We start from the raw sequence: 20,885 nt of genomic DNA, 5'->3' as shown, positions 1-20,885 counted from the left end.
AGACCCTGCACCTCCTGGGGGGGAACTTGGCGCCAGGCTCCTGGCAACCTTCTGGGGAAGATTCCTCAGCTCCGGACACCCCACAGCGAGGGTTGGCTCCAGCATGCAGATGGACATGTTTCCCAGGAGCTTGGGAACATACAACCCCTCTAATGCCACCAGACGAGACTCTGTCCTAAGCGCTCGCTCCCAGACAAAGCCCAGCTCGACCTGCTGAGATGCTGAAAAAGCTCTTTTAAAAAAAGCAAAACAAATCACGTTTCTATTTCTTCCCCTGGTTCCAACCCAGCCCCGCTCTGCCTGTAGCTTTATTCTGACTGTTACATCCGTTTCCATCTCCTGCTCCCCCTTCACTTTGTTGCTGCAAACCAAGGAACCTTTGTATTTCGCATCGCATTTAATTCCATAGCAACAGGTTACTGCTGTCACAGCAGCTGCCGATTGCTTTTGAATTGTCTTTCAGGCAAGCTCCAGAATAAATACAAAAGAGCAGGTCTTTGCGTGGCTCATATCAAAGCCAGCCAGTCGCAAAGCCTCCCCGTGCTGGTATTTGAAGTCCCAGAGTCCTGTATAAAACCTGAATCAACAGAACTGAAAGGGATTTCATTCACACACTCCCTCTCTTTTTTCCCTCTCCCGCTCATCAAACAGTAATTTCTACCCTGAAATGATTTCCCAAAGGGCTCTTTAATGAGCTTTTTCTATGGTGCCTCACACTCATATCTGCCCAGCTCACGTCAGCTAACGCTGCTGCCTGCCCAGCTCCTGTGGGCAAGGAGAAACGTTCCCGGTCTCCTTTACAGCTCAGAAATCCAGGCTCCAAATCCCTTTGAGGTAACACTGGTGGGAAGCTTTGCTTCCCAAGCCCACCAGCCCCCTGCGAGTAAGAGGAGGTGAATATGAACTTGCAAGGTCGCCGTGTCCTGCTTGCAAGCACCACGACCTGCTCCGAGTGATGCTCTGGCTCTCCCCATCCTCAGCAAAGCAGGAGCTGCTGGTCTCGTAGCAGGAGAGATGCCAGGGCAGGGCTGGACCAGATCCCTGCTCCTCTGGGATGTGCACAGGAGGAGAAGCAGGAGCCCCAGCTGGAAAGCCCATCTCACCTCTCAATGGGCCCCTTTCTTGGGAGCCGCAGCAGCCAAAGCGAAGGCAAATAAGGAAAACAGAAGTAGAAATTCTTCTCGTCTTCCTTAGAAATGCCTGGCTTTCCCTGCAGGAGCACGGCTGTGTCTGCCTCGGGCCCCCTCGACCTATTTGGCAGATATTAGCAAGTTCTCCTGAAAAAAAAAAATCACATCATGATCAAGTTGAGTGAGAGCAGCTGTGGGGAAGGAGACAGGTGATGTCCTCAGGATGCGAGAAGCCCTGGACTTTGTTCCCAGATCTACCTCTAACCTCAGACAAGACACTTGACATTGTGCCTCAGTTTCCCAGGTGCTGAAGCAATAATAATTAGAGCCGGGCTGGTCGCTTAAAGAGGCTGTTTGTGAGCTGCTGAGCCAAGTGCCAACCCTGTTATTACTCCTCGGCCCTGTTATTAGACCTAAATCTAACCTGCTTAAGAATGAAGACTCCTGTGAAAAACACACAAACGGTTTCCCAGGTCATCATTTTTTATTAAAGTTCGCAGGCAGCTGGAGGAAAAAAAAAAAAAAAAAGCAACCAACCAACCTTAGAAAATGTAAATAAACGTCATTCAGAGCATCGCAGACCGGCTGTGCACAAAGTGTGTTCTTCCCGGCAGCAACAGGCGCTCATTGCTCCAAAAAGACCTTTGTTGTTTGAAGCCATGTCAAGGCTTTTCATCACATTGCATCATTCAGCTGGCCAGGCTTCAGCTTAACCTAATCCAGGGGCAAAAGGCAAACCCAGAGCATCTGCAGGACCAGATCTGTGGCGGAGGGAAGCGGGATGCTGGGGCTTCCCAGCAGAACCAGCCTTTGGTGGTGGCCAGCCCTGGAAGAGGCCAGGCAGGAGCTGCATCCCCGTATGGACAGCCAAAACCCAGGGGTCTTCCTCCGCAGCGGGAATGAGGAGCCACTCGAGCTAAACCCAAATTCAGCCGGTTTTGTGTGGATAACCCGGGGCAGCTACAGCCCGACCACGGGCGGGCAACGTGCAGCCAAAAATGCCCCCATCTCCCCAAGGAGGAGCCAGGATGTGCAGCACAGCAGGAGGGAGGGGATCCCTCCCCAGCCCCCCCAAGTCCGCTCGCCGTCCCTCCGAGGCCTCACTAGGGGCAGGACGCCCCCTCCCAGGGCGCGAGCTTTGCCCCGCTGCACCTCTCTGCTTCTGCTCGTTTGCTAATTAGGCCCTCACCCACGCGCTGCTCGGCGGGGAGACTCAGAAGACCGGCTCTGAGCAGGCAGAGGGGTTTATCTGGTGAATATCTCGGCAGCGGGGCCGGTGCCTTGGCACGCTAACAGAGCTCTCCCCAGCAGCTGGCAAGACCAAATGGCAACCCGCTGCAGCGAGGAAAGGGGGGAAATAAAATAAAAATAATAAAATAATAATAATTAAAAAAAAAGGCCCAAAGTGCAAAACAAAAGGCACCTGCCCTGTTTTGCCACAGTACCCGGCGCTGCTGGCAGCCGCCCTGAGCTCCCACGCTTGAGTATTTCAACAGCCATCACCTCCGTGGAGCGGCCAGAGGCTGGGGAGAGCTGGGTGCTGCTCTCTGCCAGCCTGCCCCTTTGCCCTTTAAAAAAAAAAAAACCCTTCCAAGCCACCCAAACAGCAGCCCCTGCCAATGGGAAGTTCACTGCCTTCCAAAAAAAAAAAAAAATAATATCAATATCTCTTAACCCACCCCCTCCCCAACTGAGTAACAAAAAGCACCTCACGGCTCCCCACGCCGTGCTTGCTGAGGGATGCACGTCCTCCATCTCCCCAGCCTGGTGGGGCCACTGGCACTCACGAGCTGTCCCCTGGCCCCCCTGGCCCCAGCCCGGCAGCCAGCACTCCGGGCTCCAAGCCATCCCCGTGCAGTGGCCGGTGGTGGGGCTGGGTGGCCCTTGGTGTCCCCCCGGTGCAGTGCTGGTGACAGGGACGGCCGTGCCTCCCGCTCCTGGAGCTGGGAAGGCTCCTTGGAGTCCCACGCCGGAGGACAGGAAGGGGACACGGTCGCTGTGTTGGCTCCAGCAGCAAGACAGGGGACGTGGATGTGACTCTGGCACCTGGGGAGGGAAAGAGAAAGCTCATTAATGGCTGTGACACTCGGCTCAGCCCAGGCAGGGGAGCACCAAAAAAGGGTTGCAGGTTGGCAGTTATTGGGGTAACCCTCTGCCCGGACCCTGGGGATGGGGGGAAGCGGAAAGCACTTGGTTTATTTGGGATTTGGGATGCCCTTTGCTTTCACAGAAGAGGGGAGAGAGTGGGTGTTCAGCTGGGGAGGGCTCAGAGCACCAGGGAGCTGGGCACAGCCAGCCAGGAAACCTCTGTGGATGTGACAAGGGAATGAAAATTTGAGGGAAATGGAGCTTTTAACATTTTTTAAGATGAGGAGGAGGGCCCAAGAACTGGAACAGGCGAAACAAAAAGACCCTTTTTCTCTTTTTCCACTGGTTCCTCCAAAACCATCCATACGGCTGACGTTTCCAAGGGGTTGATTAATCCAGTCTGAAGCTGAGCTCAGACTGCACATGTTTCCATCTGCCCAGGGTTAGGAAAAGCCTGATTTTCATCGACTTTCCTCCCCAGGCCAGCCACTCCCTTCCAACGCTGCCTGATAAACTGGCTTCAGAGGCAACCAGCTGCTTGGAAAGCGCAGCGGAGGCAAAAACTGCCCTCCCTGTTTATCCAGCCTCGCTATTAGACGCATGCAAATGGGTTTCCCCAGGAGCCACCGAGAGAAACCAGCTGCCACTTTGTTCCAGTAAAACCAGTGAGGCTGTAACAGGTTGCAAGCACCCAAGCTGGCAGCAGGCAGCACCGGGAGGTTACCCTGAGATTTGGATTTTAGGCTGCTGTTTGCAGGCACCTGGGGCTTTCGTGTAGGAAGGTGCCCGGCTGGGAGCAGGGCAACAAAACCCTACAGCTTCTCGCAAGGTAAAAGTTGACCAAGTGCTGCTCCACGTGGAAAGGAAGCCAGACCAGGCAGCAGCAAAGCCACCTCTGCTAAAGGTCTGTTAGCCAAGCCGTAATTAAATAATCAGGAAAAGTCATTGAACTGGCCGTGGTGTCAGAACACAGAATATGAGCCTGGCACGCTGCTGAAATCCTCGCAGGAGATTTGGGGCCAAAGCTAAGCTTTTAGGTGCCAGAGCTGCCTCAAAACCTGCAGCCTGAATGGCGCAGTGCCCACCCAACAGCAGGCACCAGCTGCTGGTATCACCTTGCAGCCTTCACAGGAGCCAAACCCACCAAAGGGCTCTTCTGGGAGCCACAAAATGGGCTCTGAGCTTTTGGGTGAGCCCCAGGAATAAGTACCTGAGCAGTGCCTGGCCACCAGTCTCTGCTCCAGACCATGAGGAGGGTCCTGCAGGAGCTGAAAAGCCCTGAGGGGGAACCCCTGGTTCCCAGCTGCTACGGGATTTGTCTCATTCCCATTTGTTTTGAGACAGGAGCACTGACATCTCCACCCCAGTGCAGCTCAGGAGCCAGCACAGAGGGATGCAGAGATCTCCCTCTCCACCTCATCTTCCACGGCTGGACCACGCAACCTGCAGCTCCCCCATCTCCAGTGAGCATCCCAACCCCCAGCTGAAGGTTCCACTCTCTGGCCCAAGCCCATGTGTTGCTCTGCCCCATGAAAATGAGAGCGTCGCACAGCACAGATAGTTTGGAGAAGCCACTTTTAATTTGGAGAAAAGCAGCTGGGAGAACCTGTTCCTGCTAGCGCCTGAAGTCACCTCCTGGGAGGTGTGGAGTTGTCCCCATCAGTTGTCACTGCACAGAACCACAACAGACCACCCAGCGTTGTCCCTGCCAAGCTCCTGGCTGAGCTTTGCTGGTGTTTATAAACACAGAGGGGCCTTATAAGCCAAGTGCTCAGTATTTTATTTCCTTTTTGTAACGATTCGCCTTCTCATGGCTCCACCACCATGGGTGGGAGGAGACCAGGCTTTCATGTTTCATATTGCTAATCACGCTTGATCCCTGGAATTAACTGCCAGCAGTAAGCCCTAAATTAATGTCACACGACATCCTTGGCAGGGGCACTGGGACCTCTGCTGAAAGGTGCCCCGGCTCCAGCTGGGAAGGCTGAAGGCCATGCCCTGGAGGAAACGTTTCCAGCTGATCAGTTTTATGCTTTGGATGAAAGGCAGGCTTAGTGCTTTATGATCAGCATTTTCCAAGGACATATTATTTGGGTTTCAGGGTCGGTATGAATGCAACCTCAACAGGTTATAGACGAGAAGGTTGGGTTTTTTTCATGAGTACAAAGTAGTATCTCCTACCGTGCGATTGCCCAGACCTTTCCTCACCAACCCAGCTTGCTCTGCTCCAAGGACACCTTGGATGGTCCCTTCTAAGCCTTCTCCAGCTGCAGGGCGTTCCCACAGGATTACCATTCCCAAAGCACACCAGCACCCAGGCCCCTGCTGGCCAACCTGCCTTCTGGGTGCCCTTTCTTGAAGAAGGACTCCATAGGGATCAAAATGGATGTTGCAGGAGAGACCACATATGGTGGGAGCTGCAGGCCAGAAGATCCCTTGGTCAGACCTGCTGTAGGATGACAGGGTAGTCATAGGACCCTATAGCCAGTTACCCCAGTTCCTGAGCCCAGTTTTGGGTCAGGTACAGCCAAGGCAAGCAAATGGGACATGACTGGTGGGGCACAAGCAACACATTGGCCTTCACTCACCAGTCTTGGTGCTTTATTAAGAGCTGTCACAGTGTCTGAAGCCACAACAATAACTTCAGAGGGTTTTTTTTAGAAAAAAAATCTCTAGAAAAATGAAGTGAAGAGACATTCTGTCTGGCAAGAACTCATGTATATTTTAAATACTTCTTGTAACTGAAGAGTGGAAGTGAAGCCAAAAAAGCACATAAAACCCTCACACAGTGACTTTTCACCAGTTTTACTTGCAGGTTGGCATATTACAGCTCCTAGTTTTCTTGTGCTTGTGCCAGACTCTAGATTACAGGGGGAAAAAAATATCTGTATAACCCCCACAAAGCTGTTTATTAGATCTGAACAACCCAAATACAGTACAGGAGAAAAAAGTAGGAGAAGAAAATAACATCTCTGTATGCTCAGAGACTGCTTTTTATTCGGTAGCTGAAAAATCAACTCCCACCTCAAAATATTCCCTATTTCTATTCCCAGCAGTGTGGCTGGTGTTGAGCTTTAATATTCAGACACATCTGCTACCAGAGAAAATTAATTTTCAGCTCTAGGATGACTCTTAAAGGGAAGCCCCATTGACCTGAGTTGAAAATGATGGAGTCCTCACACTCTTTGCTGCAACATTTAAAAGTTAATTAGATTACTGAGCCACTGTGACAGATGCTAGGCAACGCCTGAGGAGGAGAATTTGGAAAGGCCATTATCTTCCAGTGCTGGGAAAGCTCTCAGAGATCTCCTTTTAACCCTTTTCACTCTTGTCCTGCCCTCACTGTGGTCCAACCCATGTTAAAACCAGGTGTTTCACAAATCAAAGGCCAGCATAATGCTTTGGATGCCTTTTTTTTTTTTTCCACCTGAGAAAAGCAGGTGGTCACCTTGGGCAAATGCCCGGCAGAGGTGCCAGGAGCTCCTCCTCGACTCCCAGCTGGCATCAAAAGAGGTGATCACTGGGAGATGCCAGTAATTTCACCCACTGGGCGATTCCCAGGCGCACCAACCGCACCAAGTGGGAAGCAGGGAAGTGAGAGGGTGTTAGAGGCTTTGGGCAGCATTCTTTCTTCCCTGTATTTAGTGAAGTGGATTTTGATGAGCCTGTGGAAGAATTTCCCTCCCCGCAGTCCCCACCTTCCAAATAAAACCATAAGTGATGCTTGTCAATCCCGCCCCCATGCGCCAGGGTTTCCCAGCTCCTTCAGCTAGCTGGGAGGTAGTCTCCAACCACCAAAGCAGGGTGGTGTGTGTTGCCAGCACTTTGAAACCTACAGCCTGAGCTAGCAGAGGTGTTACGGACTTCCTGCAAAGAAGATGTTACCCAATTTTTGCCTGTATCAATATCTGCTTTCACTATGCAAAGGGATAAGAGGTTTTGGCCTTTTCCTGGTCAGCTGCATCTCAGCACAGATTGGTGAAGACATGCAAAGCTCTGTGGAGTGAAGCTGGTGGCCAGAATGGCAACAAAGCATCCCGCTGGGGAGGAGAGAGGAGGAACCAACAGCCCTGTCCCAGTGGCATTGCAATAGCACCTTCTCTGAGCAAGCAAGAACTGGAGCACCAGAATGACACAGGACATCATGAGTTTCCACCAACTATCTTATTCTCACACACCCCAGAACACCGATCAACACATTCTTTTTCTGGTTACAAAACCCCTTCCCTCCCACTCAGGTCTCACACAGAAGTCTCAGAAGTTCTGATTTAACAAGCAACAGTTTGGATGTTAAATAAACAACAGGACCATCAAATGCATCATGGCTTCTAAGCTTCTGCTTCTGCTACCCACTGAAACGTAAATACCAAGCATAAAAAGAGATCCAGGATTAGCCAGCATCCCAAGGGTCTCTTGCCTACGTATTCATCAGCTCTGAATAAATCACCCCGATACCCAGCAAAAATATTCAACTACGGAGACTTTTTCCAAAGCACTTGCTGCCCGAGTATCTCTCAGGACTCATACGTAAGTGCTTTTAGAAACCATAATCCCCTCAACTGCACGTTGACAGGATGTATTCTGTGGTGACAGCCATGAGAGCAGGCATGGATGCCTCTGCCCTCCCATACCCACCCACACACCCAGCTCGCTCAGAGCAGAGGGAGAGGAGCTGTGGTTGGTTTGCAACCATCGCTGTAAGATACCGAGTGGACCATCTGGAAACTGGAGAAACCTTGGAGTTTGCTAGACTTCCACCAGTACAGTACATTACCTTTTTCTGGTGCTGCATCCCACCTTTAAATGCACCCTCTTCATAAAACCTAAGCAACCTGGAACCCATGGCTTCAGGTGGAGACACAATTGAGATGAGAAAGCAAGTTTCAGCTTAAGAGGAGACCCTTACCTTATTGACCTCCTGGATACAAGTGCCCTAGCCCTGACCCTCATCATGATGGCAAGTGCTTCCAGGTGCTGACAAAAGCTGTGGGGATGAGCGAGTAAGGCACCGTTGTGATACAGTTCCACGTGTCTGACGTAGGGTCGTAGCAGTCCAGCGTTTTGCACCTCTGAGTCCCAAAGTAACCCCCCACCACATAGAGTTTGTTCCCCGAGGCCAAAGCGTGGCACGACATGCGCTTGGCTGTCATGTCCCCGATGCGTGTCCACTGGTCCGTTTCGCAGTCAAAGCGGTAGGCAGATGCTGCCGTGAACTCTGTGTCTCCTCCCATGATGAAAATCTGGCTGCCCAGGACAGCAGCTGCCGTGTAGCGCCAGGGCTGCGGGCATTCGGCTTTGATCATCCACCGGTTCTCAGCTGGATCATAGCACTGGACTTTGGACACCATGTCTCGGTGAATGCTGGTCCCACCAAAGACAAAAAGCTTGAGCCTGGCGCTCACCACCGCGGCGTTGCTCACTCCGTCTCTCAAAGGGGCCACCATTGTCCATTTGTTGGATATGGGATCATACTTCTCTACTTGCTTCAAGGAAACAGAAGGAGATGCAGGAAAGACTCCAGCTACTGCAGTGTGTCCACCAACCACATAGAGGCAGTTCTCCAATTCAGCCGAACCGTGCCCAAACCGAGCTATTAACATTGGAGCAGCTTTTGACCATTCCTCATGAACAGTGTCATACACCCATACGTCTTTAGAGACCCCGTTCTCCGAGCCCCTACCTCCAGTGATATATACTTTGCAACCGATGGCACAGGCACTAAACTCCTTCCGAGGACTTGGCAGGTCTGCTTTGGGGATAATCTCCTTTGCTTTATGATCCACTTGGTAGATCTTATCACACATGAAGGTCTGTCCTCCCAGGATCAGCAAGGTGTGCCCAGCCTTGCGAGGCCTGGCACAGGGACTGGTGACCACCCCATCATTCTGGAGGATCTTCTTCTTGCACTGAATAGCTTCATCCAAGACAAGCTTGTTCCTTTCATCCACCATGATCAAGTCCTCACAAGCCAAGGCTTCCTTGAGGCATTCAGAAGGAAGCAAGGCCAGACGAACATTCCTCAGAAGTTCTGGGAGATAAGCCTTCCGCTCATCCAGATCGTATTTCACCCACTGGATGACAGCCTTAAAGACCTTTTCTTCATCCTCAATTTCCAGCTCATCACTGGAGATGAGGTCCAGTAGAGTGTCCTTGGACAGGTTGTTGAAGTCCTCACTCTTGTGAACAGTCTCAAAGTTGACCAGGCACATCCTCCAGGAGAGCTCGTAGAGCCGCCGGCACTGGTGAGCATCTGAGAGCAACATCATGCCCAGGCAGTTGGAAGGGTAGAGGTTCTTCTCCAGGAATTCAGCTGCTGCATCTCGGACATCATGGAACTGCAGCATGTCTCCAGCCTCCAGGAGGGACTCAGCGTTCTCCTCATTGATGATGATCCGAGAGGAATAAGCAAAGTCCAGCAGTAGCTCCAGCACCTCTGGGTGGAGGCTGTCATGAAAGTTCACCTCATCGTCCAAGCTCTCCCGGAGGCCATTGCTGAACATGGCTTCAAAGTATCTGCTGGAGGCAGCCAGCACTGCCCGATGACAGGGGAATGACCTGTTTCCTGCCCAAAGGGTGACATCGGTGAACATGCAGTGCTTCCGCAGGGTGTTCAGATGGGACAAGACACAGTCTGGGTGGGAAGCTTTGTGAAAAAGCAAGATGTTCATAGAGCCGGTGCTAGTCCGGGATTTACGGTTCTCGTGGACGCTGACTGACATGGTGACAGAGCTCTTGCCTGCAGAGAAACAAACAGAAAAACCATTATTCTCTTGTCCTAAGGCAGAGAACATATGCATTTGCTACCCAACCCTGGTACACATCTCAAGGGACCTCAAACCTGAAGCACCAGGTGACACCCCAAAAGGGTGTTCCTCTGCCCTGGTCTGCACCTTCATCTCCTCCAGAACTTTAACTCAAGCTGAGCAGGGTGAAAGGGGAAATTCTGCACTTTGGTTGCAGCAACAGAGCAACAAAATGAAGCAATCAAACCCCAAACTTGATGGTAAATTGTCTCAACAGCCCCTAGAGGGTATTGGCAAACCGCAGGAGAGTTATTTTTCCTTAGAAAACAGTAATAAGAGAGTCTATCCAGGATAAAGGGCATCAGTCTGTTCTTGGCTCAGCAGAAATCAAGTTTGGCTTCTGATTTTCATGAAGATTATTGCAGGTTTAAGAAAGGCAATTGCTACAGGTTTTATTTATGGAATATTTAGCTACCAGTACAAGCCAGAAGTTTTGAACAAATTTTCCTGAACACTTTCATTGTAGCTTTTGTTGACAAAATTCACCAGACACTTCATCTGACTAAAACATTTTGCAGGACACTTCTCACATCAGATAATAACACAAAAGGGACTGCTAAATTATGCTTTTTAACAGACAAGCAGAAGCAAACACAAGGCTTTTATTAGCTAATATTTCATTTAAGTGCTACCCGATACCTATCCTTGCCTGTGGAAGAAAACCCTTCAGACCAATCAAATTAATAGCACTTAGACGATAAAAATCCAAGTCACTTGCTCCAAAATATTTTAGCCAGCTCAATTTTGTCCCCCATGTAACTGAAGTAGACAGACTTCAGTTTGCACGGAGTCCTCTCTTACAGCAGAAAGTCAGTAGTGAAGTTGGTAGCACAACTGCCCTGAGGTTTGAAAAATGAGTCCAAAATAAAAGAAAAATGGGGTCAATCTGCTGTGCCTCTGCTACGGGCCCCTCTGACAGCAGACACAGCAAAGCCACCGAAGGCACCACGCTAGATGATTTGTCAGTAAGAGAGACTCTCCCAGGCTGGAAGTGGAGTTTTTAGGCAGGCAGCCCACTAAATGGGCTACAGATGGGGGCAAGTCACAGAGCTTGGGGGGGGTCTGAGCTGCCACAGGAGCATCGCAGCACTTGGGCAGAGAGGACCCTGTTCAGACGCACAGAAGCATTTCTCAAGCACAGGGTTTGCTTGAGAAACAGTATTCTGACTCTGCTACATCTTCTCTCTCCCCCAACACTCTTTTTCTATCCCTTTTCTACTCCCTCTTCCCAAAAACACCACAGTTTTGCTTTGCAGGGCTGCACCAGGGCTGAAATCCCACAGCTCCAGCCACCTCATTGTTTAGCGATGAGTAATTAGCCACACAGATACAGCTGGGGAAGGGGTTTCGGTTGAGTTCTTTTGGTTGGTTAGTTGTGTTTGGTTTTTTTTTAACTTGCTCTTCACAGCCTGAGATTCCTCAAGGGGCTTTCTCCCCTGCAAGCACAAGGTCTACAGATCAGTCCTGTCCTCCCCAGCTCGGCTGGGCTCACTGCTGTCACCCCAGCACTTGGGGTCCCAAGGGAAACCATGACATGCCAGGAGAGGGGACGGAGGTCACAGCCCTGACCTGGCAGAGACCGGGAGCCACACAACCCTCCCACGCTCCACGGGTGGATGACCTCCAGCGGAGGCGGATGGCCAGATAAGCTGCCTGGCTCACCCTCTTCCCACCCCCCTGCTTCTCCAGCGCCTCCAAACTAGCCCAAATCTGACAAACAGTTGTGAGCACATCCCTCCTTCCCCACCCCCTGCCATGAATTATTGAGGTTGGTGTTCCCGAGGCCCTCCGTGGAGTCCAGGGAAAAGGTCTCCTTGTGCTTCTCCATGCAGAAACAACAACTTGCCCAAGCATCCACAACTCCCACTCTGAGCTGGGCAGCAGCGTCGCTGCAGATATTGGGGTTGCATGTCCACCACCAAAATCCCTGCAGCCTGGGGCTGAGGATGCCAAGCTTGTTTTGCTTGTGATCAGAGGCTCCAAAAGAGGAAGGAAAATGCCACTATGGAGCAGCACTTTGAAATGCATCCAAGGGAAATGGTTTCCAACATCTACACCCAGCGCAGGGACAACACTAATTTAAGAGGTTATATGGATTCCCGCGTCAAAGCTCTGTAACGTCGAAGCGAGGAATACAAATGAAACATTTATGAGTCTGCTAAAAGCTATTGATTTAGGTTCCTATTCCTACATCCTCAGAAACCACCCTGCCATTGCTACTGCTTTCTTTGCTCACGGGTCGGGTCAGCTATTCCAGGTTAACCTTTGATTTGCTTATGCACAGAAAATTAAGGAATTTATATAGGACAGCTATGGAAACAAAAAGATTGCAGGAAGGCAGCATCATTTTTTCTGGCACTGAGATTAGAAATGCCACTACTCAGAAGGGAAGAAGCAGGTCATTTAGAATTGAAAAATGTCTATATAAAAGCTGCAGTAGGGCCACTATATATATGCACACACATATATACAACACACATATATAAAATATCTCAGGCTTCCAACATCAAACATCTTGCCCAAGGCACTGGGTAACCAAATAATATTTCTATCCAACGGGTGTTAAAGAGCATCCACGGAATAAGTTGCCAGGTTCCAGTCCAGCCCCCATTAGGTCTGCTCTTCACACCACCTTGTCCCACCACGGGCACCAGCTGGTCCCCAGTACAGCTGCAAGCTGGAAGGATAAAGAGGCCACAGACCCTTTAGTCAGCCTCTCCTGGAGCCAGGTTATGACACTGGATGTCACTGGTCACAGATCAGATGGGCTAGACAGACCAGTAAACTGAACCTGAAGCAGCCTCTGAACCCTGGCGTGCAGCCACCTCGCCAGCTAGGCTTAGGGCTTACAGAAACTTCCAAACAGCTTGTTTTGAGGCTTCTTGAATCCTGCCCTAGCTGGGCACAAGGAGAAAAGTGGCAGGTACTAATTCTTCCCCCCACAAACACGCCCCACCACATCTCTCAGCCTACCAGAGATCTTGGCATCATCCCACCCGTATCAGATGAACAGAAACTGCAAGCAGTAACGATTTCATCTGATGGGTTTCTTCCAAAATCTGGCAGCCTTATGAACCTCAGAAGCCTGTAACTAAAAAGGATCTTCTACACTTCCCATGATTTGCATAAAGCACATGCTTCAATTTAAGCAATGTTTGACTGAAGTGATGAACAGGCTGGACCTTTGACATGGGCTCTTACAGGCACTTCAGAGGCAGATGCATGCAGAGCAGATTTGGCCCCTACCACATTCCTCACTTCCCTTATTCAGCTACTGAGCTAAAGAGAAAAAACAGAACCACTCAAAATGAGGAATATTTTACACAAAGAAACCTGTCAGTGGCTCCTGCCAAGCTCCCACCTGCTCTGCGAGAGCTCAGGGGGTTATCAGAGCTCACAGCTGCATCTTCCATCACGCAGGAAGCTATCACTGGAACAGACGCGTCAACGCAAATAGCAGAAGGCATGACCTGAACAAACTGGGTCTTGGATTTCTCCACGCTGCATTCATTTCTTTTCCTTTGAAAGGCGGTCACTGAAAATATAAATATCTACTGCATTGCCTTTTAGAAGGACCTTACTGCACACAGAGGCAGACGATAACCCTTCTTCCATATGGATGAGGGCAGAGGGGCATCAGCTTTTTGACAGCTATCCAACGCTGCCTGCTGGCTGCAACAGTCCCCTGGCTGTCTGCAGCCTTCGTAGAGCAGATATAGGAAATAGAGGAGTTTTCCAGCAGAGCATGATAAGGGCGCTTTGAAAATTCTTCCACTCACCTACACAGGGTAGTCGGCAACCCTGAAGGAGAGTCGGAGTTGGCTCAGGCAGAAAAGACCCCTCTGATCTCAGCTCATGAAGAAAACACCCCAGCAGTTCTCCCTGGACAGGACAGAGCTGGTAAAGAGAACACGGGGAAAAAATCAAAACCACAGAGCTGGTCAAACTCCCCACTCAAACACGGCCACAGTTCTCCTGTCCAAGCGCTTCTTGCTTCCTATAAACCATGTCCCAGCAGAAGATTGTCCCTCCCAGGCTGGTGGGTCACCATGTCGGAGTCCTGTTGGGACTCTCTTCTCCCTGGCTGTAGGGAGCTGGTATGGGTCATTTAGGAGAACCTCAGGAAATACTCTATTACCTTTTGAAAACTCCAAGCAGCACTTGGAAATCAGATACCTTGAAGCCGTATCAGGCCCCAGTCCTCTATCACAAAAGAACTGCATGTGAGAGGACAGCTCAGAAGGACTATGCATTAGCTAGGCTTGGGGTTCCCCTCTCCATCTTAAACCAGAAGGTTGTCCACAAATCTCCAATGTCAGTCATTATCTGCAGAGAATCGCCAGCTCTGATGCTGCTTCCTTTCAAGAGGAAAATATTTGAGAGTAAATAGGGTGTTCCCCAGTGGGATTTCAGTGGATCAAGAATAATTTTTGCTTAGAAAGGCAAAACTACAGGATTTAAGCATTCTCCCAGGACCGTAAAGGTTGGCTAAACACCAACAAAAAGCCCAAATCCCATGAACCAAAGCTGGCATTTTCTGTTTGCCCATCAGACTTTCAGGGAAGCAACAAGCAGAACACGTTTCTTTTTGCCTCACTCAACCATGAACTCTTTAAAGCCATAAATAAGTAAATAAATAAGCAGGAAGGTTCCCTGTTGGCTCAGCTCAGAAGACCTGGAAGAAGCTGCTCATGGTACAGCAGAGATTCATTCCCAAGCAGTCAACCATACAGACCCTCCACGTATGGACTGCGCTCCAACCTATAGCAACTCCTTCCAAACCAGAGCAGACCCGCCTCGAGTGGCCAGCGATGGCTTCTTCCACAGGGAGGCAGGCATATGATTGAGTTTTATTTTCTCTCCGATTTCACAATATCAACCCTTTGGGGTGAAATGCCGTTTTGAATTCAGCCAAAGGTCAGCTTCTTCCTGGAAGCGGTGGGATAAATTCTCTGCCCGTTAGTAAGGCACTGGTTTTCTCGTCCTGAATATCTGTACCTTTCAAACACCTTCATGGACTCCACTGCTTGGTGCTTAGGCCAACAAGCCCATCCCAGGGCAAAATTACTGGTATAGAACCAATTTTCTTCCCTTTTCACTGTACGGAGTGGCAAACTAGAAGCCTGAAGTCACCTACTGTGGTGTTTTCACAAGGAGAAGTTCCTTGCAAATCTGCTTCAGAGCAAGATGAGTGTGGCAAATCACTCTCAAATGTGGAACCCAGATACAGCTGGGTTTCAGATGCAATTTCCTGGCATTGGAGACCGTCAAAAAGGTTTCAGACAGGGGATCTATTGCATGCAGGCATTCACGTACTCACAAACACAGCTCGAGCTTCAAAAGGGGAAAAAACCCAACAGAAAACAGGAAAAGATGATGGGGGAGGAAGACAGAAAACAAGAAAGGGGAAGGAACAAGCGTAAAGATCTTTTCAGATTGTTTTCATGTCCTTGCATTAGAACAGTGGGCTATCAGCTTGGAGCTGCTCGAAATGCTCGATACTAATAATGCCCTTCTGTAAAGAGTGCTTGAGATGAAAGGAATTAAAATGCCACCTGGCATTTGGTGAGCCCTGCACTTGTTAAGCGTGGAGCCTGGGCTGCTGCCAGGTGGGCAGCAAAGGACCTTCACTGCATCTTCTCCCAGGCATGTTCTCTGCTCCATCCACACCTCCCGTGTGCCTGGATGCAGGCTTTGCTCTCCAACAAATTGGGTTCACCTCCAGCAGCGCCGGTGAATTTAGTGGTTTGCCCGTGTCAGCCAAATTTGTTCTTGTCTTCTTCAGGATGACTAATGCAGCAAAGATGCAACCGTGATTTTGCACGCTGGAATTCAGGCAACGTAACTCTGCCGTGAATCAGCAGGTATCTCTGTAACAGAGCTGGATTTGGCCTTCCTGACAAACTCTCGTTGTTCTATCATATTTGCATATAGGCAAGCAAAGACCGTTGACACCATCCCCCCAGAGGAGAATTCCTGATCCTGCCTCAGCCTTTGAGAATGGAAGATAGCCTTATCGTTTCTTCTCATTTTCTCACTTTCTAGTCTAGCCTGTATATCCTAGACAGAAAACAGAGGGCCCATGTGAAAGGCTCCTTCTGTCGGCTCAGACAGAAACTGGGAGGTTTTCCAAGCCCAATTCTGTAGGCTCCAAGAGATCAGATTGTCTGGAGAAGGTCCGGGCACGTATCTGAACGTGCTTATTAAAGCAAAGCTGAACTCAGAAACTCGGTCTGTCCATCGCTGCTTCATATCCCATTCTCACCAGTACCCACCATTCCTCCCCTTCAATCTGTGCTCCACTCTGAGCCCAAAGCCACCACAAGAATCTCCTGAATGCCACTTACCATAGAGAACAAAAGCAGTATTGCCAAGCTGTACCAATTAACGAGGTTCTTGTTCTGTCTTGCAAACGCACTGGTAAAAGGGGCAGCAGCGCCTCAAATCTATAAGATATGCACTCATCTAAGCCAGAGGCAATCACGTTCCAACCAAAATAAAAATACTCACAGGAAATCCACTTTGCATGCAATAGATGCAGTTTTATTTGCAATCAGGTATTGGACTTGCTGCTCCGCCACTCAATTAGTCCATAGAGCTTCTTGAGCTACCTGTGAGGCAATCAAATAAAGTTCATGCTCACCACTAAGCACGCTGGCTTTGCAGTTCCTGGGAATACCACACCCTCCTACAACCACTATCCAAATCGGGATAAATAACGCTTTTAGCCACAGTTCAGGCTCCAGACAATAGCTTTTCATTGCTATGCCTTAACCCCAGTGGATCTTTTCAGAGCCCATGATTCATTTCAGAGGCTGCTGTGGGGTTTTGTCCTCCCCGCCTGCCCTCTAGCTCCACTAGTGAATAAATCCCATTCTGCCAGATCAACCACAGTCGCTTTGCAAAATGAATGCAGGGGCTGCAGAGCGGGCAAGCGAGTTTGCAGTCCCGTCTCCCGAATTATACTCCAAAAGGCTCCAGAATAGAAACAATCTACTTGATCGCAGTATCTACCCCAGCCCCATCTGGGCAGGATAAAGTCCTTTTCAAGCAAGCCAACTGGCTAATGCGCCGCCAAAGCAAAAGGCCTTTGGTACTTCAAAATACAGAGGAGCCGAACCACATGCCACTTCCCAGGGAGCGTTCAGAAGATGAGATGTGGTGTACGTCAAATTAATGCCAGAATAACCATTGCAGTTGCTGACTCCAGAAAGCATATTCAGATCCTCCCACTCTCTCTCTGCATACTGTGCCCGGCTCCCAGCCCTGAGGTTGACAGAGCTGATTGCTCCGATGGTCAGGCTAACCAGACGCCCTGCTACGGACACTCATACCAAACAGGTCTGTCTGCCTGCTGTCAGGGCAGGATTTCAATTTTGTGCCGGGCCAGTTAACCTGGGGTTTTGCCTTTGTCTTCGCCACTCCCCTGCCAGGCAGGAGATTGTGGTTGCAACTGCCAGGTTCGATTTGCAGGAGCTCATTTGCAATCCTGGCCAGAGTTCAGAGCCGTGGAGGTGGGAGGCCCTCTCACGCCTCCTGAACCGATTAGCCCCTGATGTTGATGGGCATGTAGGACAGCCGTTCCCACTGGATTGTAAAGCACTGACAGTTATTGCAGGGTCTGGGGCTGCAAGACAGGGCATTGCTCATTGCCCTCTGGCTTTGGACTGAAGGAACACGTGACACCCATCTTTGATCTTTTCATTTCTTTACACAGCATCAAACCACGTACTCAGCTTGCATGGTCTGGATCAGCACAGGAGCACTGCAGCAGCCCAGGCTATCCTGGGCATGTCTGCCCGTATCACAAGCAAACCAGAGCGATTGCCAGTGCGGTGCAGTAATAAATTCACCTCGCCACAATCTGACAGGCTGTCATATAAAACTGGAAGCCTTTGCAAAGTCTAATGGTCAGCAAGCAGACAGTGGTTATGGGACAGGCAATGTTCCCATGCTCGAGCGATGGGGGGGGGGAAGACAGAGCAGGCTGTACTGGCCGGAGCGATACTAATAGCCACTGCGGGGATATAAAGTTGATAAGCAAAGACAGACCGATGTGAGGGTGGTTAAAGGTCAGGCCAGGGGGCTCGGGGTGGCTTGTTACAGCTAAATGCTTCCTAGCTGGCATTCCCGCAGCCGCTGCTGTAAGCGACGCCAGCCACATGCACTGCAATTCAATTACAGTCTATAAAAGAGGGGAGTAAATCTACTCCTCTGTTCAAGTGCTGACACCGCTTCTTCAAACCTGCCCCTTCCACGGTCCCCAGGCGCCGTGGCTGACACCCCGGGCCAGCTCTGCCTGTCCTGCTCCACCTACTCACGCCAAGGCACTGCTCAACACCCTCTTTTGTAACGCCGCCGCCACTTCCCTCCCCGTCTCGACACACGCTGCCCATCCTCTTCCACCTCCACAGATGGCCACATCCTGCCCTTCCTGTTTCACTCACCTGCCTGGTAAACATTGCCTAAAACTTCCTCTGGCTGTTTAAGAAGGACCTGAACTCCTGGCAGGCTTTGGGGAGCGCTTGGTTACAGCTGGAGGGACAGAAACAGTATCATCATTCACAAATACATATGTACCACATAGACATGCACATACTCCTTGTCCCTGTCCAGGACCATGCCCAGCACTTTCTCCAGCACTGGAGGGATCATATTATTTATCAGACACAGGCTCATTTTCACATGTTTGGAGTACGTGTCATGCAGCATCTTATCATCTGTTCCCAAGCTGTCTGCCTTCACGAATTTCGTTTGCCTAGCTCCTTCGGTTGAACAATTTTCAACTGGCCTTATCTCCTCTCCAAAACCACATCCGAGACACCATCCTCACGGCCCGAGTTACTTGAACCTGCTCCAAACACAGCATGGGAGCCTACCACGAGGCACGCTTCGCATATGTGCTGAGGCAGAAGGACTTCACGCAGCAGTCCCCTAATACTTGGGAAAATGAACAGAAAAAAAAATGTGATAGAAGGCTTAAGTTCCCCGGTGCTGAAGCTGCTTACAGCCTCCTGTGTCCACATTAAGGTGTGACTAATTGGCTTTTGCAGCAAATTTCACTCTGGTTTTAGTCGTGAGAATCTTGTGCCCACCCCACACCTTCCCACTGCGGAGCGAACTCTCACCGGTGTCTCTTCCCCAACTGCTTTACTGAATACATACAGCCTTATCGCAGAGATAAACCAGAGCAGATGGTGAGGGTTAAAGACACAAAAGAGACAAAACGTGGTTTGGGGTAAGATTTGATCTGAAGCAGCAAACAGGACAAGGAAAACAGAGAGGCGCCAGAAAGGGTCCCGGCTCACTAAGGAGTCAGACCCCTTGAGAGACGGGCAGAGAAAAGAAAGTACACGAGAGCTCAGACCTGGTTTACCCTGCTCTGAAAGGAGACTGTTACCAGAGCAGCCATCAGTAACACAGCTGAGATAACAGGAGCAGCTGGACGCCACCAGAAACGTGCAGGGTGTGTTACAAACATCTCGGGTTGCTCCTGAGGTAAGCTCAATAAAAACAAGCGTCACAAGACAACAGGGAAGGAGGGAGAAGACAAGGGAAGCTGTCAAAGTATAAAGGTTATAGAGCTGTTTGTTTTTCTCTTGGGGCTCTGGATCTGTCCAGAAGTACATCTGGAGGAAGACTCCAGCCCATGGCACCCTGACTGGAGAAGTGACTCCAGCAGATGACAAGAGAAGACGGCAAGCTGAGACTGCCAGGAAAGGTAAACAGAAACCAGTTACGAAGCTGGGGCTCTGCGTGTAAATAGTACGAAACACTTTGGTGTCTGCTTTATGAAAGGCTGAGGACAGAAGATCTTTCCAAGGGTGGATATGGCCACTCTAAGCCCCCCACCCCGATACCCAAGAGCGTGAGTGGATGGATGAAAAAAGTAAAGAAAAAAAAAAAGAGGGGAGAATAAAAAAAATAAAGCAAGTACCAAACCTGCTTGTAAGTTTTTTTAAATGCGAAGGGGCCTGCACGGACAGGGAACAATTTCTTCTCCTCTGTCAGCTCGGTCCCGTCACTGGTAGGAAGCTGCAGGCTTCTCTAGGCAGCGTTAATTGAACGGATTTAATCAGAAGGGCTGTGGGAGCTGTGTCCCGTACACCACAGCTCTGAGAGACACGGGTACAAGGGGGCGGAGGGGAGAAATCAAGACTTTCACATATAAGAGATGAAGAGCAGCTCTTTTGGTTTTTTTGGCTTTAGAAGAAAAAGCCCCTCACCTCACCCAGGCATTGCACTCCCCGCGGGACCTGCCCACGGAACCCGGCGGGACCGGCAGGCCGGGTCCCTGCCCTGCCCCGGCCCTCAGCCCCGGCGGCACCCAGAGGGGCCGGAGGCAGGTCGGGAAGCGGCGCCTTGAAACCGGCGCTGAGGGGAAAAAAATAAAATAAAATAAAAAATAAAAATCACTCACCCTCTTGTCTCCGCGTCCGGCCCGGCCGAAACCCCCGGCGGCCCCGCAGCCCCCCCGGATGGACGGATGGATGGAGGGAGCGCGGGTGGGATGGTGGGATGGATGGAGGGCGGGCGGCGGGGCGGCCCCGGGCCCACGCGTGAGGCGATGGACGCGGCGGCGGCGGTAGGACCCGGCCCAGCCCGGCCCCGCGCGCTCGGCGGGCACAATGTCACCGGCGGGGTGGGACCCGCCTCGCGTGGGACTCCGGGGGCGGGGCCGGCCGCCGCCGCCTCGGCCATTCAGAGAGCGCCGAGACGGTGACGCGCCTCCCCGCCTCGCCCCCCTGCGGAGCGGCGCATGGGAGAGGGCGGGCGGTCCCGCCAATGGGAGGACTGGAAGGCGGCTTGGGGGCGGGGCGAGGGCGGCAAGGAGCTCGCTGGGTCCTAACGGCCGCCTTACCCG

The 20,885-nt window shown here is 50.9% G+C and overlaps 1 protein-coding gene across 4 annotated transcripts; it reads right to left on the bottom strand.

Annotated features, from left to right (window-relative positions):
• Positions 1-1,604: 1,604 nt before the first annotated feature.
• KLHL25 (kelch like family member 25) lies at positions 1,605-20,620 on the bottom strand. Of its 4 annotated transcripts, none has more exons than XM_014944783.1 (4): positions 20,442-20,620; positions 13,801-13,918; positions 8,125-9,954; positions 1,605-3,176 (listed from the first exon to the last, which is right to left on the bottom strand). In XM_014944783.1, the coding sequence occupies exon 3, from the start codon at positions 9,935-9,937 to the stop codon at positions 8,168-8,170; it is 1,770 nt and encodes a 589-aa protein (XP_014800269.1). In that variant the 5' UTR covers positions 9,938-9,954; positions 13,801-13,918; positions 20,442-20,620; the 3' UTR covers positions 1,605-3,176; positions 8,125-8,167. The 4 variants fall into 4 exon arrangements, with proteins under 4 accessions (XP_014800269.1, XP_014800266.1, XP_014800270.1 ...); XM_014944780.1 differs by lacking the exon at positions 20,442-20,620 and adding an exon at positions 16,532-16,612; XM_014944784.1 differs by lacking the exon at positions 13,801-13,918.
• Between the last annotated feature and the right edge of the window lie 265 nt (positions 20,621-20,885).

Source organism: Calidris pugnax, unplaced genomic scaffold (assembly GCF_001431845.1).
Source record: "Calidris pugnax isolate Ruff unplaced genomic scaffold, ASM143184v1 scaffold70, whole genome shotgun sequence".
Lineage (NCBI taxonomy): Eukaryota > Metazoa > Chordata > Aves > Charadriiformes > Scolopacidae > Calidris > Calidris pugnax.
This window is presented reverse-complemented; position numbering and strand designations above follow the sequence as displayed.